At 51.2% G+C, this 24,778-nt stretch overlaps 2 protein-coding genes and 1 long non-coding RNA gene across 5 annotated transcripts in view; 2 read left to right on the forward strand and 1 right to left on the reverse strand.

Annotated features, from left to right (window-relative positions):
- The window catches only part of ANXA6 (annexin A6), a 48,949-nt gene extending 41,283 nt beyond the window's left edge, over nt 1–7,666 (forward strand). For 2 of the 3 annotated variants that reach the window (XM_047872866.1, XM_047872884.1), the window contains 6 exons: nt 493–510; nt 1,097–1,190; nt 2,313–2,408; nt 3,757–3,815; nt 5,166–5,288; nt 7,242–7,666. In XM_047872866.1, the coding sequence (XP_047728822.1) occupies nt 493–510; nt 1,097–1,190; nt 2,313–2,408; nt 3,757–3,815; nt 5,166–5,288; nt 7,242–7,301 (450 nt within the window). In that variant the 3' untranslated portion in view covers nt 7,302–7,666. The remainder of the gene's footprint in view (nt 1–492; nt 511–1,096; nt 1,191–2,312; nt 2,409–3,756; nt 3,816–5,165; nt 5,289–7,241) is intronic. The other variant, XM_047872876.1, reaches the window with a different exon arrangement.
- Nucleotides 7,667–8,596: 930 nt separating this feature from the next.
- On the reverse strand, nt 8,597–24,767 carry LOC125173611 (uncharacterized). The gene is made up of 2 exons (XR_007155090.1): nt 24,286–24,767; nt 8,597–14,230 (listed from the first exon to the last, which is right to left on the reverse strand). It is a non-coding gene; the product is annotated as an uncharacterized LOC125173611 (long non-coding RNA).
- The window catches only part of TNIP1 (TNFAIP3 interacting protein 1), a 52,665-nt gene continuing 46,879 nt past the window's right edge, over nt 18,993–24,778 (forward strand). The window contains exon 1 of the mRNA XM_047872905.1: nt 18,993–19,063. The gene's annotated coding sequence lies outside the window, so the exon portion shown is untranslated. The remainder of the gene's footprint in view (nt 19,064–24,778) is intronic.

Raw genomic sequence — 24,778 nt, forward strand, 5'->3', positions numbered from 1 at the left:
AGTCACCCTTGTAAAATGACTGGACAGCTGGCATCGTCCCACCTGATTTTGGCTTTGTGCCCTTCTCCCACAAGTCCCCTCCCTTCCTGACCTCAGCTTTCCTGTCTCTCCTGCTGTAACTTGAGGGGGTGAAATGACAGGTCTCAGACCCCCTTGTGGTAAAGGGTGTGGGGAATTCAGCACTTCTCTTGCTCTAACTTCTGGGCGGCTCTGTGGAGACAGGCGTGCTGAGGGCTGGAGTTGCCCTAGGTGGCTGGGGGTGCCAGGTAGAGTGCCCCGTTCCGTGTCTGCCCCGACCCCTCAGGTGAACACTTCAGAGTTAACTCCCAGGCCTCTCCCCCTTGTGGGCTCTGGCCCAAAGATCAGGGAAAGGTGTTTTCCCTCCGCCCTGCCCCTGCCCCCAGGGCCCCAGAGCCCCTGAGCCACCCTCTCCCAGCCTCCTCTGACTCAAGCCTTCCCTCTCTCCCTCCTCTCTCTCCTCCCTGCTCTCAGGTGGCTGCTGAGATCTTGGTGAGTGTCCTGTTCTTCGCGGGGATTTTCATGGCTTCTCTGAGCGAAGGCTGAGTGACTGTGCCTCTGGAAGGGCCAAGCGGCCAGTCAGGCAGTGGTTGGGGCTGCCCCCAGGTTCTCTCTCCCCCCTTCAGGGCCTCTTAAGAACCCCACTGGGTAAAAAATGGGCCAGGCAAGTGTTTCCCACATTTCAGCCACTCGCCTGCCACGTGATTTGTGCCACACGCCATCAGCCGTGGGTAGTTTTCTTTAAAGGGGCCCTTTTGAAATCTGAAATGAACTCTTAAAGGGAAATTTAATGTCAATATAAATGGTACCGTGCCCGGTACCTATTTGCCCTCCCCTGGGTCCCAGTCTCGAGGTCCTGAGGCCAGAGTGGAAATGCCTGGTGCTAAGCCCCTCTGTGTCAGTCCAGAGGGTTCCTGGGAACTGACAGTGGGGAACGTGGAGGCTGAGGAAGGAAGAAGAGGCCAATGTCAGCCTCCTTAGTTAGTTGCCCTCAGCCTAGGCAAAGACATGAAAGTGAATAACCAAGGCCTTCCGGTGTCTTCCCTCCCAACTCCTTGCCCCCACCTGGGCTCTGCAGGAAATAGCAGACACACCCAGTGGAGACAAAACTTCCCTGGAGACACGTTTCATGACGATCCTGTGCACACGTAGCTATCAGCATCTCCGGAGAGGTGAGGTCTCAGTCCCTTCCCTTCCCAATGTAGCAGGAAGCTCCCCAGATCTGATGGGAGCCTCTCCATTCTCTCTGACAAGAGGAGCTGGTTGCCCACTCCTTACCCCAGAATATTGTAGCTGGTGCTGAGTCGAGTCCTGGCTCTACCGCCAACGTTCAGCCCCGGATCAACCCCCTTCACTTCCTTAGGGAAGCAGGTGGGATGCCTGAGATAAGGGATGGCAGGTGGCTTCCGCCTCCAAGGTCACTTCAGTAGATTGGTAGTGGCTGCCTAGAATATTGTGTTGAAGATTCGAAGGTTCAGTGTCATGAACCTTTGCTGGTATCTGGCGGGAACAAGGCAATGAGGGGTGCTAATGGCACAAGGACCGCCTGCACCTCTTTGAGCCCCAGGCTGTCACATGCACAGGGCACACCAGTACATGGTGGCCCTGACATTAGGTGCTCAATGAAGCGCCCTGTCCACTAAGACATTTTTCTTTTAACGTGCATTTGCCTGGCACTCAAGGTGCTCTAGCTTAGTGGCTAAAAGAATGGACTTGGGAGCCAGATTGCCTCGATTTGAATCTCCCACTTACCAGCTGTGTGACCTTGGGCGAGGTAGTGAATATCTGTGCCTTAACTCCCTCATCTATAAATTGGGATTTTACACGGTTACACGATTGTTGTCAGGATACGAAAAATATAATGCGTGGAAAGCCCTTTGGGCGATGCCTGGCACATAGTAACTTCCTCAGGGTCATCATGGTGATTACTTACATTAATCTCTATCCCAACTTGACACAGGAGGAAAGGGAGGCCTAGAAGGGGGAAGGGGAATTACCCAAGGTCATTCAGTGAGCTCAGGGCAGACCTTTGCTAGGACCGAAGCTCCTTTTGCTATCCCAGCCTGGGTAGAACTGGTCTCAGGCTCTGGAGCCGTGTCTGACGTGACACAGATTTGGCTCTGAGCCCAAGGAGGCTCAGGGAGTCCTGCCCAGTGAGTGCACTTAGGCCTGGGCTGTGGCCATACCTGCTGCCCCTTCCCCCTTTCCTGGGGCATGGCCTGGTGGGGAGAGGAAGGGTGATCTCTCCCCTCCCTCTGAACTGAAATTCACCCACCCTCTTCTCTTGGGGCCAGTCTTCCAGGAGTTTGTCAAGATGACCAACTACGACGTGGAGCACACCATCAAGAAGGAGATGTCAGGGGATGTCAGGGACGTGTTTGTGGCCATTGGTAACTATTGGGGACCAGAGGAAGGGGATGGACGTCCTGGGGAGGCTCTGGGGACACTGGGAACGTGGCCAGATTCCCTGGACAAGTGTGGCCATGGCAACTTCCTAAGCTACTATTACTGGAAAATAACCCCTGCTGCTGCGGGGGTCCTGCCAGTGTGTGGTTGGTGGGGTAGCGTGAGGACTTGTTCCAGGCTGCAGAGCAGGATGACGGAACAGCTTTCCCTGGGGAGGGACACAGTGTCCTGCAAGACTAGGGTGTGCACACGCACACTATACATGAGGAGTTGGGAAGGTTAGTGTACAATGCGATCTTTCCCCTGGGTTCCTGAGCCAGTGCATGGCCACATCTTGGGTGAACATGCCCTTGGGGTACGCATCTCCAGCCCCTTGCCCCCTGCCCTCCTCCCAGAGATACCTTTATATCCAGAGTCGTTCTGGCTTTCTGGCACTAGGGTCTGATTTCCTCTCCCTGAGCTGCCTGAGACACCCTTGTGTGGGCTCTGGGGCCTTGAAATCCAGCAGCTGCTAAGGGCTGGAGACCCCCTGGGCCTTGAGAAAGGGCAGGGACCAGCAGAGCCAGGCAGACGTTATCTGGGGTGGTGATGGGTGGGGGGCAGGGGCTGCCAGTGAGGCTAGAGCGTGTAGGCTCTGGGGCAAGAGTCAGCCCCTGGGATTCACATGGTGCCTTCAGTTAGGCCAATAGACACCCATTCTCTGGCATAATATTCCTCCAAATCAGTAGTTCTCAAACAGTGGGCTGCACCAGAGTAGGGAAGCCAACCATTCTGATTTGCACTAAAACCCCGAATGTGCCGGGCAAAGTGGGTTACCTCCCTTCAGAGTGGTGTTCTCAGCCCATCTGGGGAGGGCCATGAGAATTTGCATTTCCACCAAGTTCCCAGATGCTGCTGCTGTAGCTGTCCAGGAACCATCCTCTGAGAATCGCCGCTCAAAATATTTCTCGAATCTGAGTCTGTAGGGTGGAGCCTAGAACCCAAGTTTTCAACAAGCTCTCCAGTGATTCTGATGCACTTAGAAGTTGGAGGCCCTGTGCCTTGGGCTTCTGAGGGTTTCTTCCCTTTGTGTCCTCCACTCACCTTGGTTAGCTGCAGGCACCTCAGCAGGATTGAGCTGCACCCCAGTGAGAGCCAGGTCTAGGATGAGCGAGAGGAGGGGCTTCGGGAAGGGGGAGGGAAGGTGTCAGGCCCTGAGGACGAGCCCAGGGTTGGCAATGCCCTGCAGGCCCAGGCTGGGGGGAGAGGAGGTGGGCGGATACAGCCGGGGCCCATAGTCTGTGCACGCCACCTCTGACCAAGTTTCCTGCATCTCTCTCCTCTTCCTACCAGTTCAAAGTGTCAAGAACAAGCCTCTCTTCTTTGCCGACAAACTGTACAAATCCATGAAGGTAAACTTGCGTGTTTGTTCCTTTCCCTTCCTGCCCTTGTACTCACCCACGAACATGGGTGTGTGCAGTTCCCCGGGGTCAGGTCTCGTGGCAACTGTGTCCACCCACTTGGTATTTACCAGCATCTGCCTCATGTCTGGCTCCATGATAGTAGCTCTCAAGTAGGGGTGATTTTTGTCCCCAGGGGAACATTTGGCAATGTTCAGACGCAACCTGGGGAGTGTTGCTGTCCTCTGATGGGATGGGAGAGGGGACGCTGCTCAGTAGCCTGTAATGCACAGGACAGATCCCGCAACGGAGAATGACACGGCCCCAAAGGCCAAGGTTGAGAAACTTGCTCTGGGGACACAGGGCTGAGTAGGGCTCAATCTCTGCCCTCTTGGAACTCACGTTCCGGTAGGTGACACAGTGTCACCTCCTATGACAAAGGATCACAGAAGTAGCAAGTGCTGGGCTCTGGGACTAGCTCCGCCTTCCCAAAAACCCCGGCCACTCTGGCCACCTTCTCAGCCCAACAAAGGGACTGCCCTTGGCTGCTCACAGAGCCTGGGCAGGCTGTTTGGTGGGAATGAGCCTGAGACCCCTCTCGGCCTACAGTCCCCAAACATCATGGCCATTTATTGAGCGCTCCCCACGTCCAGCTTTGACCCCCAAGTTGGTGTTCCTGAGCTGCGTGGGGGCAGAAGTGGGCTGTGACTGCCCACACATCCCATGTCATGTGCCTGCTGCACGGGCCCCCTGTTAATTTCCCAGGGCTCCTTTATCAAATCACCACAAATTGACAACAGAGATTTTATTTTTTTGTGGTTCAAGAGGCCAGCAGTGAAAAATGAGGGTGTTAGGTTCCTTCTAGATGCTCTGAGGGGAAAACTCTCCCATGCGCCTCTCCTAGCGCCTGGTGGTTGCCAGGAATCCTGGTGTTTCCTGGCCTCTGGATGCCTCTGTCAGACTCTGCTTTATCTTCACATGGCCTTCTCTGTGTGTATGTCCATGTGTCCTCTCTTACAAGGACTCGAGCTGTTGGATCTAATCCCGCCCTAATCCAATATGACCTCAACTCATTATATGTGCAAAGACCCTATTTCCAAATTAGGTCACATTGTGAGATTCCAGGTGGATCTGAATTGGGGGGGCATACTATTCAGTTCATACAGGTTGGTTTTGCCTGTCTGGCCAGTCCCAGGCACAAGGGAAGCAGGGTCAGGACTACTTGTGGAAGACAGAGGCGGAATACCCCACCCTGGTTTGGAGGGAAAAGAGAGACAGGCAGACAGACACCCATGAGCTCTTGTCCGACCTGACCCTGTTTCTTCTCCTGCCCTGTGTCTCCTTCTCACCTGGCTCCACCAGGGTGCTGGCACAGATGAGAAGACCCTCACCAGGATCATGATCTCCCGGAGTGAGGTTGACCTGCTCAACATCCGGCGGGAGTTCATCGAGAAATACGACAAGTCTCTCCACCAAGCTATTGAAGTAAGGGGGAGGGGTTAGAGGTCAGTGGGGCAGGGGGCGTGAGTGTCAGATCCCTGACCATGAGATTACAAGTCCTTTCTCTTCCCATAGTCTTTTTCTCAAGGAGTTCCCAGTCAGGACATTGATAAATGAAAGACCTACTTCATTGTGTATACCAAAATAAATTCCAGATGGCTTGAAGGTTTATAAGGAAGATTTCCAGATAAAACAGCCTATTTTGTTTTTTGAAGATGACTTTATTGAAATATTCTTTATAGACCATAAAGTGCACCTGTTTTAAATGTTTATTTATTTTTGAGAGAGAGAGAGAGAGAGATCGTGAGCAGGGGAGACAGAGAGAGAGAGGGGGACAGAGGATCCAAAGCAGGCTCTGTGCCGGCAACAGAAAGCCCACTGCGGGGCTCCAACTCACAGACTGTAAGATTGTGACCTGAGCCAAAGTTAGACTCTCAACCAATGGAGCCACCTAGGTGACCCAGTATTTTTTTTAGCAGACTTAATGAGTTGTGCACCATCGCCACAATCCAGTTTTAGAACATTTCCGTCACCCCACTAAGATCCCTTGTACCTCCTTACTTATTCCCACCCCTGCCCGCCAAGCGACTTTGTGTCTCTATAGATTTGCCTTTTCTGGCTATTTCATAGAAATAGAACCATGTGATGTGAGATCTTTTGTATCTGACTTCTTTCACTTACAGAGCCCATTTTTTTGGCTTCGAGGTTGGCCAAGATCTTAAAGTTTGATACTGGGCTTGGCCGACAAGACTGGGAAATGTTATAGCAGCTTCACACAGACTTGGTGGGGAGGATGTACATTGTTAGCACATCTTTAAAGAGTAGTCTGGCAGTTTTCAAAATGTTAAATGCGTACACTTTGGACTTGCTGCTTCTGTATGTGGGAATTGATCCTATAGACCTAGCTACACGTTCCCAAAGATGTGTAAGAGAATATTTATGTAGCAAAATATTGGAAGTCCTCTGTACAGAGCTGGTTAAAGAAAGTATGGTACACCTATACGATAGAGCACGATACAACCATGAAAAAGCTTGAGGAGGCTCTATCTGCTGATTTCGGATCTCCTCTAAGCCAAAAAAAGTATGCCCAGAATAGTGTGAGTGCTATGTGTCCATTTGTGTAGAAAAGGGACATTCTACACATATACATATTAGTATATGCTCAGATTGTTGCTGGGAACCCGCACAAGACAACAGTAATCGTAGCTCTCTCTCGATTTGGGGAAAGAGAAGTCAGGAATGGGAGATTTTTATTGTATCATCTTTCCTTTGACTTACATCGTTATTTATAATGATGATTTTTTAAAATGATGATGATTTGATATAATGATGAGTTTACCAAAAAAAGGGAAAAAAAGCATATATCATAAAAATAAAAATGACAGGAGCCACTCTAAAAAGAGGGAGAGTCTGGCCTCCCACAGTTCTGCTGGAGGCCAGATATTATGTGTCAAAAACACAATGACATTCACATAAATTCCTGCAAGGGCCTGGTACTCAGTAAGTGCTCCACAGTGTCTGTTCAAATCAGGAATCTCATTTGCGCATGTGTTAATGGCTGTGGGAGGAGGAAGGGAAGAACAGAGGGCAGGAACACTTCACAGAAGAAGGGGCATCAGAGGCCAGGCAGGATTTGGGCGTGGTGCAGAGGGCATGCTGGACACAGGAGTGGTAAGCATTAAAGTAGGAAGATGAACCTAGATGCTCCCAGAAGTGGGGGAGGGGGGTGAAGCCACCAAGCTTCATGGGGGTCAGACCACAAAAGGCCTTGAGGCCAGGCTGAGAGCTTGGACATTTTCCTGAGGGTAGTGGGGAGCCACAGAAGGGACATAGTCACATTTGTGTTTGGGAGACATTAGGCTGACAACAGCTGGGAGGAAGGGGCATTGAGGCCATCAGGATTGTTTTAACTCATTGCTCTTCCTCTGCTCCTGCCAGGGTGACACCTCTGGAGACTTCCTGAAGGCCCTGCTGGCTATCTGTGGAGGCGAGGACTAGGGCGACCAGCTTTGGCCGGCACCTGTGCCGAGAAATGGTCAGCAGCACCAGCCGCCATGACCGAGCCTAACTGCTCCAGCTCCAGAGACTAAGGAAGGGACAGGGGTGGGGGGAGGGGGTCAAGGGTGGGCTTTTGTCTTCAGCTGGGGTTTAGGAAAGGCTCCCACTCCCACAGGCCACTGAAGGCCCAGCACGGTCACTTCTGCTCACATGTGAGCAACTGAAGAGCCGTAGCCACAAATCCCGTCCACCTCCACTCCCCATCTTCCTCTTCAGCCCTTCCCAGCTTCCATCCTTTACGGCAGCCCTTGCCCTGCTTTGGGCTTTGTCAAATCCAAAAACATACTGAGCCTGTGTCTGTGAAATGAGTGAAGTGTGTGCTTTGAATGGCAGCGTGTGGTGGCAGGTGCCGATTAAGTGTCCTGGGGGAGAGAAGGGTCGGGTCAATGCCTTCCAGCCAATTGCCAGTCCCCCCACTGTTTCACCACTTGCCCCCATCCAGAGAGATGGAACCGGGAGTCTGGCTACCTGGGTTCAAATTTGCATCTGCCACGTGTATGCGTTCTAGCTTCAGGCCAACCTCTGTCCCTGCCTGAGTCTCTACTCTCTTATCTACAAAGTAGGAGAGTTGGATGAAAGGATGTTGGCTTTCTCTAACATTGACAGTGTAAGATGTGCCCCCAAGTCATTCCCTTTCCACTTTCCTCTCTAACTAGAAACAGACATACAGACACATAAACATATTTCCCACGGGGTCTGTGTTTTTGACCTAGACCTGCCGCTGGATTGTCCTCATGACAGCCTGAGGTATTCACCCACCCAGGAGTAAGTTCTACCCTCATGCTCTTGACTGGGAATCCGAGTGAGAGTCTGAGCTAACATCTAGCCTGGAAAGGCTGCCTCAGTCCCCACCAGGTCTCAGATACTCCCTCCTCCCTCTGCTGCCTGGACGTGTCTCTGTGCATTCTTCATTCATTACAACCAAACCAAAACTTCCTCTTTTGAGCTCTTCAAGGGCACCAGATGTGATCGTGATCTGGGGAGGCCCGCGGAAAGTTTCTACTTTGTGAAGATCACTGATAAGCAGCAGCTTCTCCGTCTCCCTTCCATCGGATGTGTTTCTGCTCTGAGACTTGGGTCTGAAGTTGTCTGGTGACGGTGACAGAGGTGCGAGGGCGCCTGCTGACTGGGGGGCCCTGCTCCCTATCCTGACTGGCCTGACCTACTTTGACAAATCAAGTGTGTCTGCTATAGTAGCTGTGCAGGGGGCACGGGGTTTGGGAAACTTGAGAGACCTTGGGCCCGCCACTGCCCTTACTGGGCCTCAGTTTCTACATTTGTACAGTGAGGGGTTGGATCCAACGATTTTTTTTTAATTTTTTTAAATGTTTATTTGTTTTTGAGAGAGAGAGACAGAGCGTGAGCAGGGGAGGGGCAGATAGAGAGGGAGACACAGAATCCAAAGCAGGCTCCCGGCTCTGAGCTGTCAGCACAGAGCCCAACTTGGGGCTCGAACCCACAAACCATGAGATCATGACCTGAGACAAAGTCGGACGCTTAACTGACTCAGCCACCCAGGCGCCCCTGGACCCAGTGGTTTTAAAGAGTCCTATCTTCATCTCTGCCATAATGAGGCTGAAAGCAAGATGGTTTATCTTGTTCTGTCCTCAACTTTCTTCCCTCCACCAGGCTGGGAACCCACATCCCAGGAGAGTCAGCTGAGAGCTTTTTTGGGTATTTACCCAACTTACTGCAACTATTATCAAAAGACAAATTAACAAAGTGGTTAAAAGCTGTGGAGTCAGGCCCTTGCCGCTAACTGACCGTGAGCATGGCATTTCTGAGCCTCAGTTTCCTCATCTAGAGAACAGGGCGTCCAGTTCCACCCATCTCTTAGCCTTTGAGGAGGAAATGAGGTAATGCAGGGAAGTACTCGGCAGGGGCCTGCCTTGCCCGGAGTCAGCTGTCGGGCACCACCTGCCCAGAGCCAGGCCCCGTTGTAGGAGGCTGATAAGTGGATCCCAAGATGTTTTCTGATTCTGCTATCAAGTCAACTGCAGATCACAGAGGCACCCAAAAGCAAACATGAAAGCACCTTAAAAACATGTGTCAAGGGAAGAACAGTTCTGGGAGTGGCAAGGAACGAGTGATGGAATCGGAGGGAATAGAAGGGGGAGGCCCCCTGAGGCCAAGGGGAACACACAAGCAGCCCAGGAAAGTCTCGAATTCCCAGAAACCAGGACTGAGGATAGCTGAAACTGATCACTCGCAATGTACAAGCCTGTTGTAGTTCCTCAAGGTGCAATTTTCACTTGCTTTTCAGTTAAGGTGGGTTGCATTCTGGGATTGGTCTCTAGTAGGAGGGAGACCCTTAGGGCTTGTGGGATGAGGCAGACGGCATTAGAAATGGGAGTGTGCACCCAACTATGGGGGAATGTCAGGATTTTATCTTACACCACAGGGGAGCCTTTGGAGGTTCTTAGAGGGAAGGTATGCATCTAGCCACACACTTGAGAAAAACCAACTGTGTGAGGGAAGGGTGGCCAGTTGGAAGGCTAAAGCAACAATCCCACTTAAGACTCAGGTGCCTGCAGAGCAAATCACATTTTTTTTTCCCTTGGAGCTCTGGCAGAGGAGGCAGCAGCCACTATTCAGAATCCCTGCACTTCATTCATTCATTCGTTCGTTCGTTCATTCATTCACTCTTGCAGCTTACACTTCTGGAATGCCTCCTGTATGCTGTGCCATATGTGGTGGATAGTAAAGATATCAAAACTTAAGACTGTTGCCTCCTAATCCTTGAGAGCGGACATTTGAGTGTCCCTGTCACCCAGCTTACTCCAAAAATACGCTGTTAAATGACACCGGAGATTGCTTCTGTGGCCAAAGTTCAATGGAGAGAAGTGGCGGGGGACTAAATTAAAACTAAAAGGAAAGAGAAAGCAGAAGCCCAAACCACTGCTGTCTCAAAATGGGAGAAAAGGAGGATGGTGGTGATGTTCTAAGTGTGGAAGGGGCCCTCGGAAAGTCTCACCTCCCTCTCCCTCTCACAGACAACTGTCCCAAGGGCACTTAGCGTTTCTGCGGCAGGCAGAACTGGAACCCTGCAGTCCTGCCCCATCTGGTGCTCTTGGACCCCCGCCCATGTCTTCTCCCACTGTCTTCCTTCTTCCCCCTTCTGCCACAGGGCTTCTCTCTCAGCCTCTCCCCAGCTCCGCCCCTTGCTCTTCGCCCGGCCTCCTGCCTCCAGCCCTGCATTTTCCGTTCAGAGTGAACCCTTCTCAGAACCTCCAGACTGGGAAGCTCCAACCTCGCTCTTTGGGGCCACAGGGAAACATCTGAAGTGACTGGCCGGAAGGCGGTTGCCCTTCTAACCCGAGCAGAGAGACGCTATTTGAGAACTGCCACGGCCACATTTCCAGCTGTTGGACAGCGGTGTGGGAACTGCTGGCTATCTGGAACCCCCTGATGTTTACTGTGCCCCAGCTTTGCTGAGAATAATGGGTAATCACTCGGGAGGAGGGCAAGGGTGATCACCCTTATTCTAATGAGGAAACCAAGGGTCCAAGCGGTCAAACTGCCTGAAGGTACAGGACACATGTGGATTGAGCTGGAAATGGTCTTGCAGCTCATCCAAACCAACGCTCTTGTTTCAGGAGTTCAAAAATCAAGACCCAGTGACCATGGTCTTACTAAAGGCTAGGTCTGGGGTTAGCACCTGGGTCTCCTGATTCCTGCTCTGCTCACTACTCACAGGTCTTCCTCCTCTTGGTTACGGAAGCCAGGCTGAGCTGAGAATGGGAGGGAGAAGTGTCAAGTTGCCCAACCCGAATTTCAGAACCCAAAAGCAGCACATCGGTGTTCTAACAGGCCTCTTAGACCTCACGTTTCCCCAGGCAGACTTCCTCACTTTACAGTTGGGTTAGGCAAGCAGGAAATTCTAGTTCTTAACTGAGCCCTCTACTCAGAGGTTAACCTATGGAGGCAGGCAGGCCGGCTGGATCGAATCCCAGTCAGCCACTTAGAAGTAGATAAGTCACTTGGCCTCCCTATGCCTTGATTTCCTCATCTGTAAAATGGGAATGACAAAGGTCGCTATTTCACAAGGTTGTTGTGAATCAAAGAAGCCAATGCATGCACATCTCTGAGCACACTATCTGGGACATAAGAACTCAATAAATATCAGCTCTTTGGTATTAATAAGTAGGCTAGGTTCCATTTCATAAAGGAGAAGAACCCAGAAGGGGAGTCCAGGCTAAAGTGTGGACCTTACCCTCCAGGCCTTGGCCAGCCCCAAAGGTGCAAGGGACAGGAGTAGAGATGTCCTTTAGAAAGACATCTCTGTGGCCAGTGTGAAGAAGGAAACGGGCTGGGAGACCATTGGACTGGCTTGCAGTGTTCCTCCGATATAGAAGGATGAGGACAGGAGCCAGGGCAGGAAAGCAGACATGGAGAAAAGAGCCTTAAGAAAAACATGGTGGTGTGAGAAACCAAGGAAACTGCCCAATCTGCCATGGGGGATTAGAGAGGGAGGGAGATACAAAGCCAGAGGTAATGTCATTACCCGGGAGCCCAAAGGCAGCAGGTGCTTTTAAAAGCAGCATGTGAGGCCGGAGACCTCCAGTGCAGGCCATCTCACTGCCCACCTCTCAGGTGAGAACTGGAGAAGCCATACGGGAGCTGTCTGGCAATGGCCCCTTCCCCTGGGCCAGCTGTTGTAGCAGTTTGCAGAACATGCATTTCCTTCTGTGGGACGGTCTCACCCCTCCCTCTCAGCTACCCCCATCTGCCTAGTGTGCTGCCAGCTGCAGCCAGAACCACCTAGTGGCTACCTCATTGGGATGGCCTTGGACCTTGACCTGGAGATAGCCATGGGCGGGGCTGGGAGGGCCTGATAGGTGAGCAGGGAGGGTGGGGAATGGATCTAGAGATCCCAAGTCTGTGCTGGGCTAGTGATTTCTGTTCTCCCACACGGCTGGTGTCCACTCAAAGCCCCCAAATCCCACTTCTCACACACACAGAATTCCACATCACTGCCAGCCATACCCATGGGGACACACCATGTATATCCCAGAATCAGAAGCACACTGCTGGTAACACACACACAGAAATGCACACTGTGGACCACACGGGAAGATAAAATGATTAGGCCCACAAATACGCCGCTCAGAAATACAGATACTGTTGTCCATATGCGTACTACACGAAACTCCTCACACAAGTACCTAGACTCGCCTTTCACACGCGCTCACCAGAGCACGTATGCACTCATACTTTCCTTGGCACACAGCCTTAGTGTGTGGCACACAACTCCGGGAATCACTGACCTGCCTGCTCTCGGGTATGTTCTTCGACAGCAGAACAAACAACCAGGCTCTGTGGAGAGCAAACTTTGCGCCCAAATGCTCTGGACTTGAGCTCTGCTCCTGTTTGCAGCCCTGCTCTGGGGGAGGCAAGACCAGCTCCTTGGAGAACCAGGCAGTAAGCGGGATCCGCCTTTGAGAGGAACGAAATCCCCAGGGAAGTCTTTGTGGAGTAGTGAGGCTCAACTGAGTGAAATGTAAAGAGGCAGGAGGGAGAGATTTGCTGTCAACAGCCCCCGTCCCGACTCGGTCCACTTTCCAAGGAGTGTTCTAGAAGCTGGCGGTGAAAGGGTTAACAGTGCCACTGCTGCACACCCCACCTTCGGGCTTTGGAAAACCTGAGTGCAGGGATTTGCCCAAGCGGAGTCAGGGTCCCTACGTCCCCGCTTGCCTTTTAGCTGTCCCCAGGACAAAAGTCCCCAGGTGAGTGAGATGGAAACCCAAAATGAAACTTTGCTAGGCTTCTCCCACTCGAGCCTTGTCACTGTCACTCTGGTCAGCGGCAACAGCAGCAGCTCCAACTCCACCCTCGGCATTGCTCTCCAAGGCCTGGTGTCCCCTTGGGGGTGCACTGCGTTCTCTGGGGCAGACCTGCCTTCCCTTCACTGGGCCTCAGCCCCCCCCCCCCCGCCACACCCCCCCGCTTTCCTACCTAGGTGGCTGTCCTGGGGACAAGATGAGACGCAGCACAGGAGGAGCCTAGCACAGTGCTGTCTCCCTTTGCCCCTCTCCCGTTCTGGGGTCCAGGTTAATTGGAGTGCATCATTTGCATAGACATGAGACCTCACCCCGGGGAAATTCCCCCTGGTGACCAGGCTTCCTTTCTGAGGTCAGGCCACATCATCAGACTCAGCTCCTTCCTCTCCAGCTCGCCCCAGCCTCTTACTGGCTTTGGCCCCTGGTATCTGGCAGGTGGAGATCCAAGTTCCCAGATTGAGTCCTATCTTGTGACCAGGGATGCTGTCCAAGAGAATGTGAGGGTGGAGGGTGGGCTAGGGGCCTGGAGCAAAACCAGAAGTGGTCGTGACCCGTGCTCGAGGGCTAGAAGAAAGGCAGCAGGCAGGAGGTGGTTGAGAAGCCTAGTAATGCCAGCTTGTCAGGAACTCCCAGCCTGGCCTTGGGCACAGGCCTTCCCCTCCCCGAGCCTTAGTTTCCCCTTCTGTCCAGCCAGGGGAGTGGCCAAGATAATCTGTAAGCTTTGTTCCAGATCAAATGAGCTAAGAAGCCACTTCCTTTAGCAGCACAGTCTTGCAACATTCGTCCTTGGATCTTCTTCCTTTGACAAGAACCTTGCAACATACTGCCCTATATCTGTTTTTCTTTCCTTTCCTTGGAAAGCACAATTTTGCAAAATGCATTCCCGAATCCCACTTTCCAGATGCCGACAGAATCAACATGTACCTCGTCTCCTCGGAGCGACTTGGTTTGAGGTTTAATTTTTCCTTTCACATCCACTATGTAGAATGCCGTGTGACCACAAAAAGTGGAACAGAGCTCCCTTTTCTCCAGATTCTAAGATCAGTTGTCCTCTTGGTCTCTGACCCTGGTACCGAGAAGGCACTTTCTCTGGAACAAAAAGGGGGAACAATGAGGTCCTGGGACAACCTGCATCAGAACCAACTCTTAGAAAGGCAGCTTTGAGAGAGGGAGTCACAACTTTGAATCACCTGGGGAGCTTTTAAATACCAGTCCCAGGCCACCCCCCACCCAAGATTCTGATATAATTAGTCTGGAGTAGGGCCTGGGCATCTGTGTTTTTTTAATGCATTTAAAATTTTTTATTTTAGAGAGAGCGCAAGCAGGGGAGAGGAGCAGAGGGAGCAAATCTCAAGCAGGCTCCATACCCAGCACAGAGCCTGACTAGGGGCTCGATCCCAAGACCCTGGGATCATGACCTGAGCTGAAATCAAGAGTCAGACGCTCAACTGAGCAACCCAGGTGCCCCGAGCATCTGTATTTTTACAAAGCTCTTCAGGTGATTCTAATGTCCAGCCAGGATCGAAAGCCACTGATCTAAGGCCCTACCCAAGACCAAATCTGGCAGATGCTAAAGTTGATGAACCCCTGACCTATGATATTCTTTATGAAATTATCCTATCTATTTATTTAGTTTTAATTTTTTGAGAGAGAGACAGAGCGTGAGCAGGGGAGGGGCAGAGAGAGGGTGAGACAAAATCGAAGAAGGCCCCAGGCTCTGAGCTGTCAGCACAGAGCCCGACCCTGGGCTCAAACCCAAGAACGCGAGATCATGACCTGAGCTGAAGTTGGACGCTCAACCGACTGAGCCACCCAGGTGCCCCTGAAATTATCTTAATGGGCATTTCTTCTATGCACACAGGTATTCCCAGGATTATGCATGGACAAAAAGAATTGACTCCCTTTCACAGATGAGGAATATAAAGGACAGAGAGAAGAAATTGCTGCTCAGGTCATACAGGGTTAGTAGTGGTCCTGGCACCTAGTGGAAGCTTATAGACGCAAAGTATTTTGGGGGGCACCTGGGTGGCTCAGTCAGTTAAGCGTCCGACTCTTGATTTCGGCTCAGGTCATGATCTCACAGTTTCTGAGTGCAAGCCCCACATCAGGTTCCACACTGACAGTATGGAGCCTGCTTAGGATTCTCTCTCTCACCCTCTCTGTCTCTGCCCCTCCCATGTTCGCTCTCTCTTGCTCTCTCTCTCAAAAATAAGTAAAAAACAAAACCAAAACAATAAAAAAAACTTTTAAAAATTTATTAAATTTTTTTTTTTTTTTTTTTTTTTGCAAAAGTCACAGATTTGTTACATGGGTGACCCAGAGAAGTATTGGCAGGCTAGTCCCACTGGTCTGTGACAGTGAGTTCTTGGCTGCCTTTCTATGAGCAGATAATTCTTACTTTGGAGTTAGAAGGCCCAGTTAGGGATCTTCGACCTTTCAAACTACTAAGTACTGAGATAACCCCTGGGAGCTTACTAAAAATGCTGCCACTAGGACCCTGTCCCCAGAGAATATGATTTCTTAGGTCTGTGGTGGGACCCAGGGGTCGGCCCAGAGTCCTGGGCTAGGTCCCAATGGTACAAGGATTTCCCATCCTTGAGGAGCATTCAACAGACCTGGTCAATCAGGAAACCCAAGGAGTCAAATTTAGCATTTGCTAAATAAATATCGATTGACTATTGTGAGACTGGCCCAGTGCTGTTCCCACAACATCAATAAGACCAGAGACGTCAGGGTTAGAGAGGTGGGATTGGGTGATTAGGTATCAAAGGAGAGGGGCCTGTGCATATGCAAATTTCACCCATCTTTTGAGGTCTGGCACAGGCCTTGTCCCCTTCAGGTGACCTCTGCAGATATGACCTGAGTTTGAACTCCAGCTGTGCCATGTGTTAGCTGTTCGCTTAAACCACTATGAAGCTGAGTTTCCTCATCCAAAACAAAGTGGTACCAATCTCACAGGGTTCTGATGAGGAATGCATGAAAACAGTCTACTTCAGAGCCTTTAGCATCAGGTCAGGTACATGTTCATCTTAAATATTAGCTATTACTGTTATTATTTCCTGATCGTCTTGGCCAGCCCTGATTTCTCCTTTCTCTGAACTTTTGGACTTCCTTACGGTGTCAAAATGGAAGGTCCCTTAGTGATCATCTTGTCTGATTCCTTCACAGTCTAGAAGGGGAAGCTGAGTATCAGAGAAGGGAAGGGACTTGCCCAGAGCCACACAGCAGAGCCAGGACTCAAACTTAGCTCCGCTAATGCCCAGTCCAAGGGCTTCTTCTTTCTTGATGTTCTTCCCGTGGCCTAAACAAAGAAGGCAATTTCAGAAAATCCGTGGCTGGACAAAGAAGAGGTGAGAGAGAAGACAGGGGAAGTTAAGTGTGTTCAGCATTCCAGTAAGGAGAGCCCAGAGCTAATCTTCCCCCAGGATGTGCAAGCCGTGTTCCTAACTGAAGATTCTAGTTCATATGGGTCTACCTCCTTGAGCCTCCTTAGCCCTTCAAGGTCCTGCCACCATTTATGACGCCATGAGCAGGAACCGGTCCAAGCAAGGCTTTGTGAACTCACAGAGGATCTATGACTATTGTGGCCTGTGGAGAGAAAATATCATGTTTAGAGGGAACACTGCAATCCAGGAATGTCAGGGCTGAATGACACACAATACCGATGAGGAATCTGAAACCAGAATTCCTCAAGGAAGGGACAGTCCTCAATTTCACAGAAGGCTCTGGCTGACCCAGATGGCTGGTCACAGGTCACCAGGAGGCTTCTCAAAGGGAGCCAGGGACACGATCTCTCTCTCTGATGCTGAGTCCTGCCACCATCCTAAGTCCCAGTTGGGGACATAGGTGAGGGAGGCCCTGCAAGTTGGTATCAGAAGGCAGAGAGGGGAGCATCTGACAGCCTCAGTGTGAAGTGTATTTTTACTCCCTGCAGAGAAAAGGGTCTATGTGCAGGAGTGTGTATTATCCTTTGCACCTGGTCTAGCTCAGGGATTGGTGTTATTCGTCCTATGGAACTTTCTGTGATGATGGAAACATCTGCACAGTCTGGTGTGGTAGCCACTTGGCCACATGTGGCTGTTGAACACTTAAAAAGTGGCCAGTGAGACCAAGGGACTGAGTGCAGTGTGGGAAACGGCACTAGACTAGGAGTCAGGAAGTCCCTTCATTTACTCACTTGGAAAGTCACTTCCCCTGTCTGGCCTTCACTTCCTTATCTGTAAAGTGAGGCTGTTGGGCCAGGAGGTGCCCCTAGCATTCCCCATGGGATTCCAATCCGAGGAACACAGAAGCAGCAGAAAACTGGATTCAGTGGACTCTCTCCCTCCCTCACCCCCTACCCTCCATTTCTCATCCCCCTGCTCAGGCTGAACGTGGCCCCATGTGACTTGGCCCTGTTTATTTCTCCAGGCCCAACTCTGTTACTTCCCCCTTGCCTGCTTCAAACTCCATGCTCCACTCAGAGTGAACAATTTTCAGTTCCCTGAATGTATTCTCTCTTTGCATATCCTATTCCCTTTCCTAAGAACACCCTTCCTTGTGCTCTCACTTTGGCCATTTTCAGGCCTCAGCTGACATGTCACTTCCTCCAGGAAGACGTCCCAGATCCTCCAATCCTGACTAGATGCTTCCCTGTCCAGGCTCCTGTAGTTCCCTGTATTTCTCCTGCCAAAACACATCTCTACCACACTTTGTTATAATGATCTATTAGCCTCCAGCCCCCAGAGCAATGCTATCTGATAGAACTTTCTGTGATGATGGAAATGTTCTATACATGTGCAGTCTACCGTGATAGCCACATGTGGTTGGCTGCTGAGTGTCTGAAATGTGGCTAGTGCTCCTGAGGAACTGAGTTATTAACTTACTTAATTTTAACCAATTTATATTCAAATAGCCATGTATGGCTAACAGCTACTGTACTGGACAGGGCAGCCCCAGAGTCTGTGTCCTCTGAGTAGGCAGGAAGTGGGTCTGACTGGTCCATTCTTGTATCCTCAGTGGTCTATAATGTTGCTGTTAAGAATAAAGAAACTCTGGAACCTAAAGTGACCAAGAAACCTGAAATGATCCAGAGCCAACCCATCCCCTCTGAAAGCATCTTTTCAGTGGATAATGAACTGAGATCTTATGTTTGCAAAGTACTTGAGAGTTTACAAAGGATGTCAGCAAACCATTTTATTTCAGTTACCTTCACAGGAGGCAGGCCCAGCAGGACTCATTACCCCCATTTTACAGCAGGGGATCACTGAGGCTCCGGATGGGGAAGTGAGGCTCAGGAGAACGATCTGGTTAGTGTAGAGCTGGGCTGCTCCGTGGTGGGTAGGTCCCTAAGGCCCCACTTGACATCGAAATGAGACCCAGCACAGAGGGAAGGAGTGAGCTTTTCCTTCCCTGTGGAGAGTCCACAGACAATGAATGGAAACAGACAGAAAAGGAATGGGAGGGGGGGAGGAGAAAGTGGGCTGGGCATCTGGAGGTTTCCTTTGGGGGCTGGAATCCCCCACCTCAGGCAAAGGAGGAATTAGCAGTCCAAGGGAGAACCCAGGGGTGGGGTAGGTGGGCAGACCAGGTTGCCCCTGCCCCCCTGCCAGTTCCTGGTCCAGCCACAGAATCATCAGGCCCCCAGCTCCTCCCCAGAACTCCCTCCCCTCCCTGGAATGCTTGGCAAGTGATAGCCAGTCTGGGAAGCGACAGGTGGGGAACCGACAAAGAAGGGCCCTGTGCTCTGCCAGGGGGCAGGATGGGGCCTCAGCTGGGCCTTGTGGGGCTGCCTGGCGGCTGGCTCCTCCGTCTCGGGGAATTCCCCTCCTGCCTAAAAGTCAACCCAGCCCAGCCCTCCTTCCTGCAGAAGCACAGCGAGCAGAGAAGCCTTCACAGGGCGGCAGCCCCCGCTGCACCCACCCTCGTCTTCTCCTGCCCCAGGTGAGTGACCCAGCCTGGGTGTCCATGAGCCAGGACAGGGGTGAGGGCTCACTGCACAAGGGTGCCAGGGCCACCAGATCACCCCCCAGCTCTGCGCCAAGAGCCACCTGGCCTCCTACTCTCCTGCCAGCTGGGTTTGGCTGGTCCCCTGTGCCAGCTCCCTCTCCCCACCCCCCCCCCCCCAACCCAACCCAGGGCTTGGGCTCTGGGCCTCTCTGCCTCCTTGCCTGGCCTCATTCTCCTCTTGCTGCTCTCCCTACATTTCTTATTTCCTCTTCCTGTCCCCCTCTTCTTGCCCCCTCCTCAGCCAGTGTTTTTCTCTCTAGTCGCTGCCAGTTCTTCCAAAGGGAAGGAGAAGAAAAGTCGCTTTTTGTCTTATCCTTCCCTGAAGGAAAGGGATTGGGCTCACCAGTGTGAATGTGGATTTGTGTCGGTGTTGAGAATGTGTGTCCATGTTTGCGAGCATGTGTCAGATCTATGGAGGTATATATTCATGGGCCTGAGCGCAAGTTCACAAGCATGTCTGTGTTGGGGAGTGTCTGGGTCATTATGTGAATGTGTGTGTGAATGTGAGCTTTGGAGGGTGAGTGTGTGCGTGTGTATCAGGCACTTTAGTGGTCTACAGCGAGGTAGGAAGAGACCAGGTGGGAGTCTAGCCCTGCCTTTCTTGGGAACACGATGGAAGGCTGGGACCCTCCTCAGAGCTGGGGCAAATGCATCTCTGGAGGGCTCTCTCACCTACTTTCTCCCTAGGGCTGGCTGGACCCTTCTGCGGTTGAACCTTTAACAGAGGGCCTCAGGCACTGGGAGTGGGTGAGAGCTGGCAGGCAGTGGTGATACGGCCTCCTCTTTAAACCCCAAGCAGTCCAGATTTTCCAGAGCTGGTCAGAGGCCCAGCCCAGGGAAGTCCCTTGCTAGGAGGAGCAAGAAGCAGAGACCAAGTCCCTGTCACAGTTGCTTCTGGGCTGGAGAACAATGGAGGGGGAAGCAGGAGGGACCCTGGGAGAGGGAGAATGAGAGAGGACACGGGGTGAGGCTGAAGGAGGATGCCTCTCTGGGCCCTGTCAGGGCTTCCCAGGATTAGGAAATGTCTGGTTCGCATGGGGCTGCCTCCCTCAGGGGATGGGCTTGGCTGGCCTCTCCCCGCTTCTAGGAGGGTGACAAGGAGCAAACTTGGATCCAAACCCAGATCTGGCTTGACATGCTGACCTGACATGCTGACAGGGAGGCCCAAGGGAGAGGAGGTGGACCAGGGGAAGCCTGGGGCTCGCAGGAACTGTGGGAGGTGCCTGGTTAGGCCACATATGCTCCGAGGCCGGGAATTTCCCCCAGAGTCACTTGGCTCTTTCCTCTCCGCCAGTGTCGTCCTAGAAACCCTAGTGTGACTGGAAGGCCCAGGGCCGCAGCGGAAACAGCTGGGAGGGAGAAAGAGGAAAACAGGAAAGACCCTGGAGAAAAAGTCAAGAGAAATGCCTTCTAGGCCTGGTGCTTCCCAGAACGCTTTGTGAGGTCTAGGGCAAGTTCATCCTCAGCTCTGGGCCCTGGGCATCACTGCCTTTAACTCACCCCAGGCCCCGTGGCATCTCGTTCTTTCTCCACCCTATGCATCAGACTCTACACTTCAGGTTATTGGTGAGGAAACAGGCAGAGGGCGATCATGAGGTGTAAGGGCAGGGCTGGGACCTAAACCCAGGTCTGTCTGACTCCAGAGCCCACACCCTAACCCTTGTATGGCATGCATGCTCTTGGAGGAGGGGGTAATCATGAATATGAGATGCTTTAGTTCACCTTAAGGTGCATAATGAATGTGAAAAGTTATGGATATCTTAAAGCCATCCTATCCATCCCTCTGGCAGTTATTGGGAGGTAGACAGAATTAAAAACGTTTCTTAGGCCGAGGGTGGGAAGCAGAGACCGTAGGTACTGCCCACTTATTTATTTCTTACCAAAAAATATGATTACCTACGACAATTTCAGTCAACATCATGTGCTCGATGTGCATTTCTCATTTAGCTATCACTAAAATCTCTCTCTCGTGTGCACACACCCAATACCAAAAAGCACCTAGAATCCACCGTGGGTTTCATATTCCCAAGATTGCCCTGGGCTATGGAGACAGGAGCCCGGATGGAAGGAGGGGACCCAGACCCAGGACTGCTCTTTTCCTAGTTCATTAGCTGCTCACCTTGACTTTCATTCACCTCTAGTCAACACCCCAACTCACAAACTCACCTAATAGAGTGAGGCCGAGTTTGTTGGTTTTAGAAGCTTCACTTCCCATCGGTGGGGTGTGTGAAAATAGGACTGCTCTAGGAGCAGGAGCTGTGGGTCCTAGCCCTGAATGTGAACCACAGACTTGCTGTAAGACCTCCAGCAAGTTCCTACCCTTCTCTGGCCCTCAGAAGCTTCATCCCTATGAGAAAAAGGCTGGGTCTGATCCTTTCGAAACAACCCTTTAAAGACTGGCATTTTGAGCTCTGTCTTAGTAGCTGGCAAGCCTCTGGCATAATGCTCAAGAGCGTTAAGCGGTTAGGAGTCTGGATCTTCGGGCTCCAGTTACCTGTTGCTGTGTAAGACCTTGCACAAGTCATCTAACACCTCAAAGCCCCAGTTTCATCTGTGAAGTGGGGATGGCAGTGGTAATAACCTCATGGTGGCTGGGAGATACCCTGTTATGTTAAAGTGCAGACCTAGCACATAGCAAACACACCATAAATGCTACCTCTTAACGTTTTTAATATGCTACCTCCACTCTTCTTTAGAAGCTTGATTTGGAGCTTAATCAGGTATGGGTGAGTTTGGGGGTATGTTTTTTGTTTCCCTCAAACGTGGGCTTAGATCTTCCTTCGGGGCAGCCTTACTGGAAGTGGTGCAAGGGTAGGGAGTGGCAGGAAGGAGATTGGGAAGTTTCATGTTTTAAAACAAAACAAAATAAAACACAGGCCTTTGATTCTCCTCCGAGGTAGAGCTTTGTGCCCGTGGTTGTTGTCACTCTGGAAGAGCAAGAGGTTTCCAGCTGCCTGGGTCACTCAGCTTCCGGCTTGGACATCTCCTTCTAGATCTGAGGGTGGCAGGGGGTGCCAGGTGAGGGGTGCTGTTTCCCACTCCACCTGGGGGCTAGGGTCCCATAGAGGATGTAGATGGTGACATGGAACTTGGGGAGAATGCATTCCTGGGTTTAACAGTGAAGTTCTGTCCAGTGCTGGCAATCCATGTTTAGATGCCACTATCATTTTTTTTTTACTTTAAAAAATGTTTATTTATTTATTTTGGGAGAAATAGAGAGAGGGAGAGAGAATGAGTGGGGGAGGGGCAGAGAGAGAGAGGGAGAGAGAGAATCCCAAGCAGACTCCTTGCTCAGCACAGAGCTGACTCGGGGCTCGATCTCATGACTGTGGGGTCATGACCTGAGCCAAAATCAAGTTGAGTCAGATGCTCAACCAACTGAGCCACCCAGGTGCTCCAATTTTGCTTTCTGTAAAATTACCACTATCATTTCTTGAGTGCCTACTGGGTGCCAAGCTTTGGGCTTTACTTGCATTATCTCACTTATCTTGATGATCACCTTAGGGGTAAAGTACAATTATTTTCTCCATTTTTTTAGGGAGGGACTGAGCCTTAGGGAGGCCACCCAGGTAGCAAGTGGTTGAGTAGGGGTTAGAACCCAATTAGTTAAATTCATAGCCTATGGTCATAATGAATGTTGAGTTTGTGTAAGAAAAATCATGATACTGGGAAAACAACATGGTACAGTGGAAAGAGTACACATGACTGGAAATCAAGGTCATGGTTTCCAACCGTGAAGGCATCACTCAATGTATGTGGCCCTGAACAAGTCCTTTACCACACTGAGGTCTCGGTTTCCCTACCTATCAAATAGGGGATTGTGAACAATGGTCTCCATGGCTAATGTGGTGGGATGCTCTGAATTCAAACTAAGACTTAAAAGGAAGGATGGGTGTGCTCATGACCTTGAAGAGGTAAGTTTTCTCACATATTGTAAGTGTGAAAAACTATCCCAAGATTGGAAACCAGGCAAAAAAATGATCATATGACCTTTTTATGTAGTACCAGAGCACTGTCCAACAAGTCCACCTAGGGGTCATCAGACGCTTTAAGGCATGAAACTATTTGTCTAACTCTTTAAGGTCAGATATTTTACAAAAACAGTTGAAATGGTTTGGAAACAAAACACAAATAGTTGGAGACTCTTCGTTTTTTAAAGTAAATTTCGGTGTTCATGAGAAGACTTAAGTTGAGAGTAGGAAGACAGCATTCCAGGAGGAGGCAAATTGGGAAGTGTCGACAAATAGCAAGAAGAAAACCATTTTGGGGAAGCCTAATGGGTGGTGGTGATGCCTGAGAGCTGCTTATAAACCGTGGGTTGGAGATTCTAATCCCCCTGTACCCCACCCCCCATTGGTGACACTCAGCGGTGCTTTGCTTGGCCTTTGCATTCCCTCCCCCCACCTCTTTAAAAATCAGAGTATCTGAGTACTTATCTTCATAAGTAAAATGAACCAGAATATTGTTTGGAGAATTTGATAACACTTTCGAAGTAACTTAAAGCATCCCAGAATTTGGAAACGTCTTTGAGGTAACTGAACTTACAAAGCTACAAAGGAGACTCCTTGGATTGGGTCTATATTTGGGTAGGCGTGTGTGTGTTTATGTGTATGTTCACACAGTCACAGTTGATTGACAGATCTCTCCTTCCCTAAAATGAGGGCCTGTATGAAATACCTCTCCAAATCCTTTCTGAGGATGAGGGCCTGTCAATGACTAAGTTTTCATCAGTTGCGGAGAAAAGGGTCTTTTGCAATCGATTTTTCATAAAGCTATATTTACCCCATGAAAAGAGCTGTCCTTTATTCCAAGTTCAGGTCCTTCCACTTTTTGAAATTAAAACTCTCTTTTAAATAAAATGACGGGCTTAAAAAGAAACAACAACAAAAAAGGGTTCCCACAGTTAAACCAAGCCGCTTCTTAAGGGTCTGGGAAATCCCACAGCTCTTCAGGGGATCTGGCCCACTTATATGCAGGCACAGTGGGAGGCGGGCTCCGGATTTGCCCACTTGGGTTTGAATCTTGGTTCAGCCACTTACTATCATCTAACCTCTCTGTGCCTGTGACTTTATTTACGGTAAACAAGGGGATAAAACCCATCTCACTAGGGTGGCGTGGGAAAGAAATCAAGTAATTAATGCATGCAAAGTGCTTACAATGTCTGGAGCAGTAAGTATGCAAACAATCTTCTTCAGGGGTCCTCGAATTTGTGGGAGCTCTATGAAGTTGTCCAGGAGCGCCCTGGACCCAACTCTGGGGCCCTGAGCTCCAGCTCTGGCTCAGCTCCAGATGCTTACGTGCCTTTTGGCAAGTCCCCTCTCAGCTCGGGTCCGTGTGCCCGTCCGCAGCAAGGAAGCGGTGGGGTGGTCTCTGCGGCTGTTCTCCGCTCTGAAATTCCGGCCTCATCCCGGGCTCCGGGGCTTCCGGCGCGGGGACTGCCACGAGGGGCTGCTCAGGCTCCGGAGGTCACAGCCCGAGGGGCGGGCCTGCGGGAGTGGGCACCGGCGGCCGCTCGGCTGCTCTCCGCCCCGGACCTCCCAGGGCGGCCGCTGTTTACCTCGTTTCGTCCCACCCCCGCGCCCGCGGACCCGCCCCGGCGGCGTAGCGCGATTGGGCGAGCGGCCTGTCGATCTCCGGGGACTTTCCCAG

The sequence above is a fragment of the Prionailurus viverrinus genome, chromosome A1 (assembly GCF_022837055.1).
Source record: "Prionailurus viverrinus isolate Anna chromosome A1, UM_Priviv_1.0, whole genome shotgun sequence".
NCBI classification, from domain to species: Eukaryota; Metazoa; Chordata; class Mammalia; order Carnivora; family Felidae; genus Prionailurus; species Prionailurus viverrinus.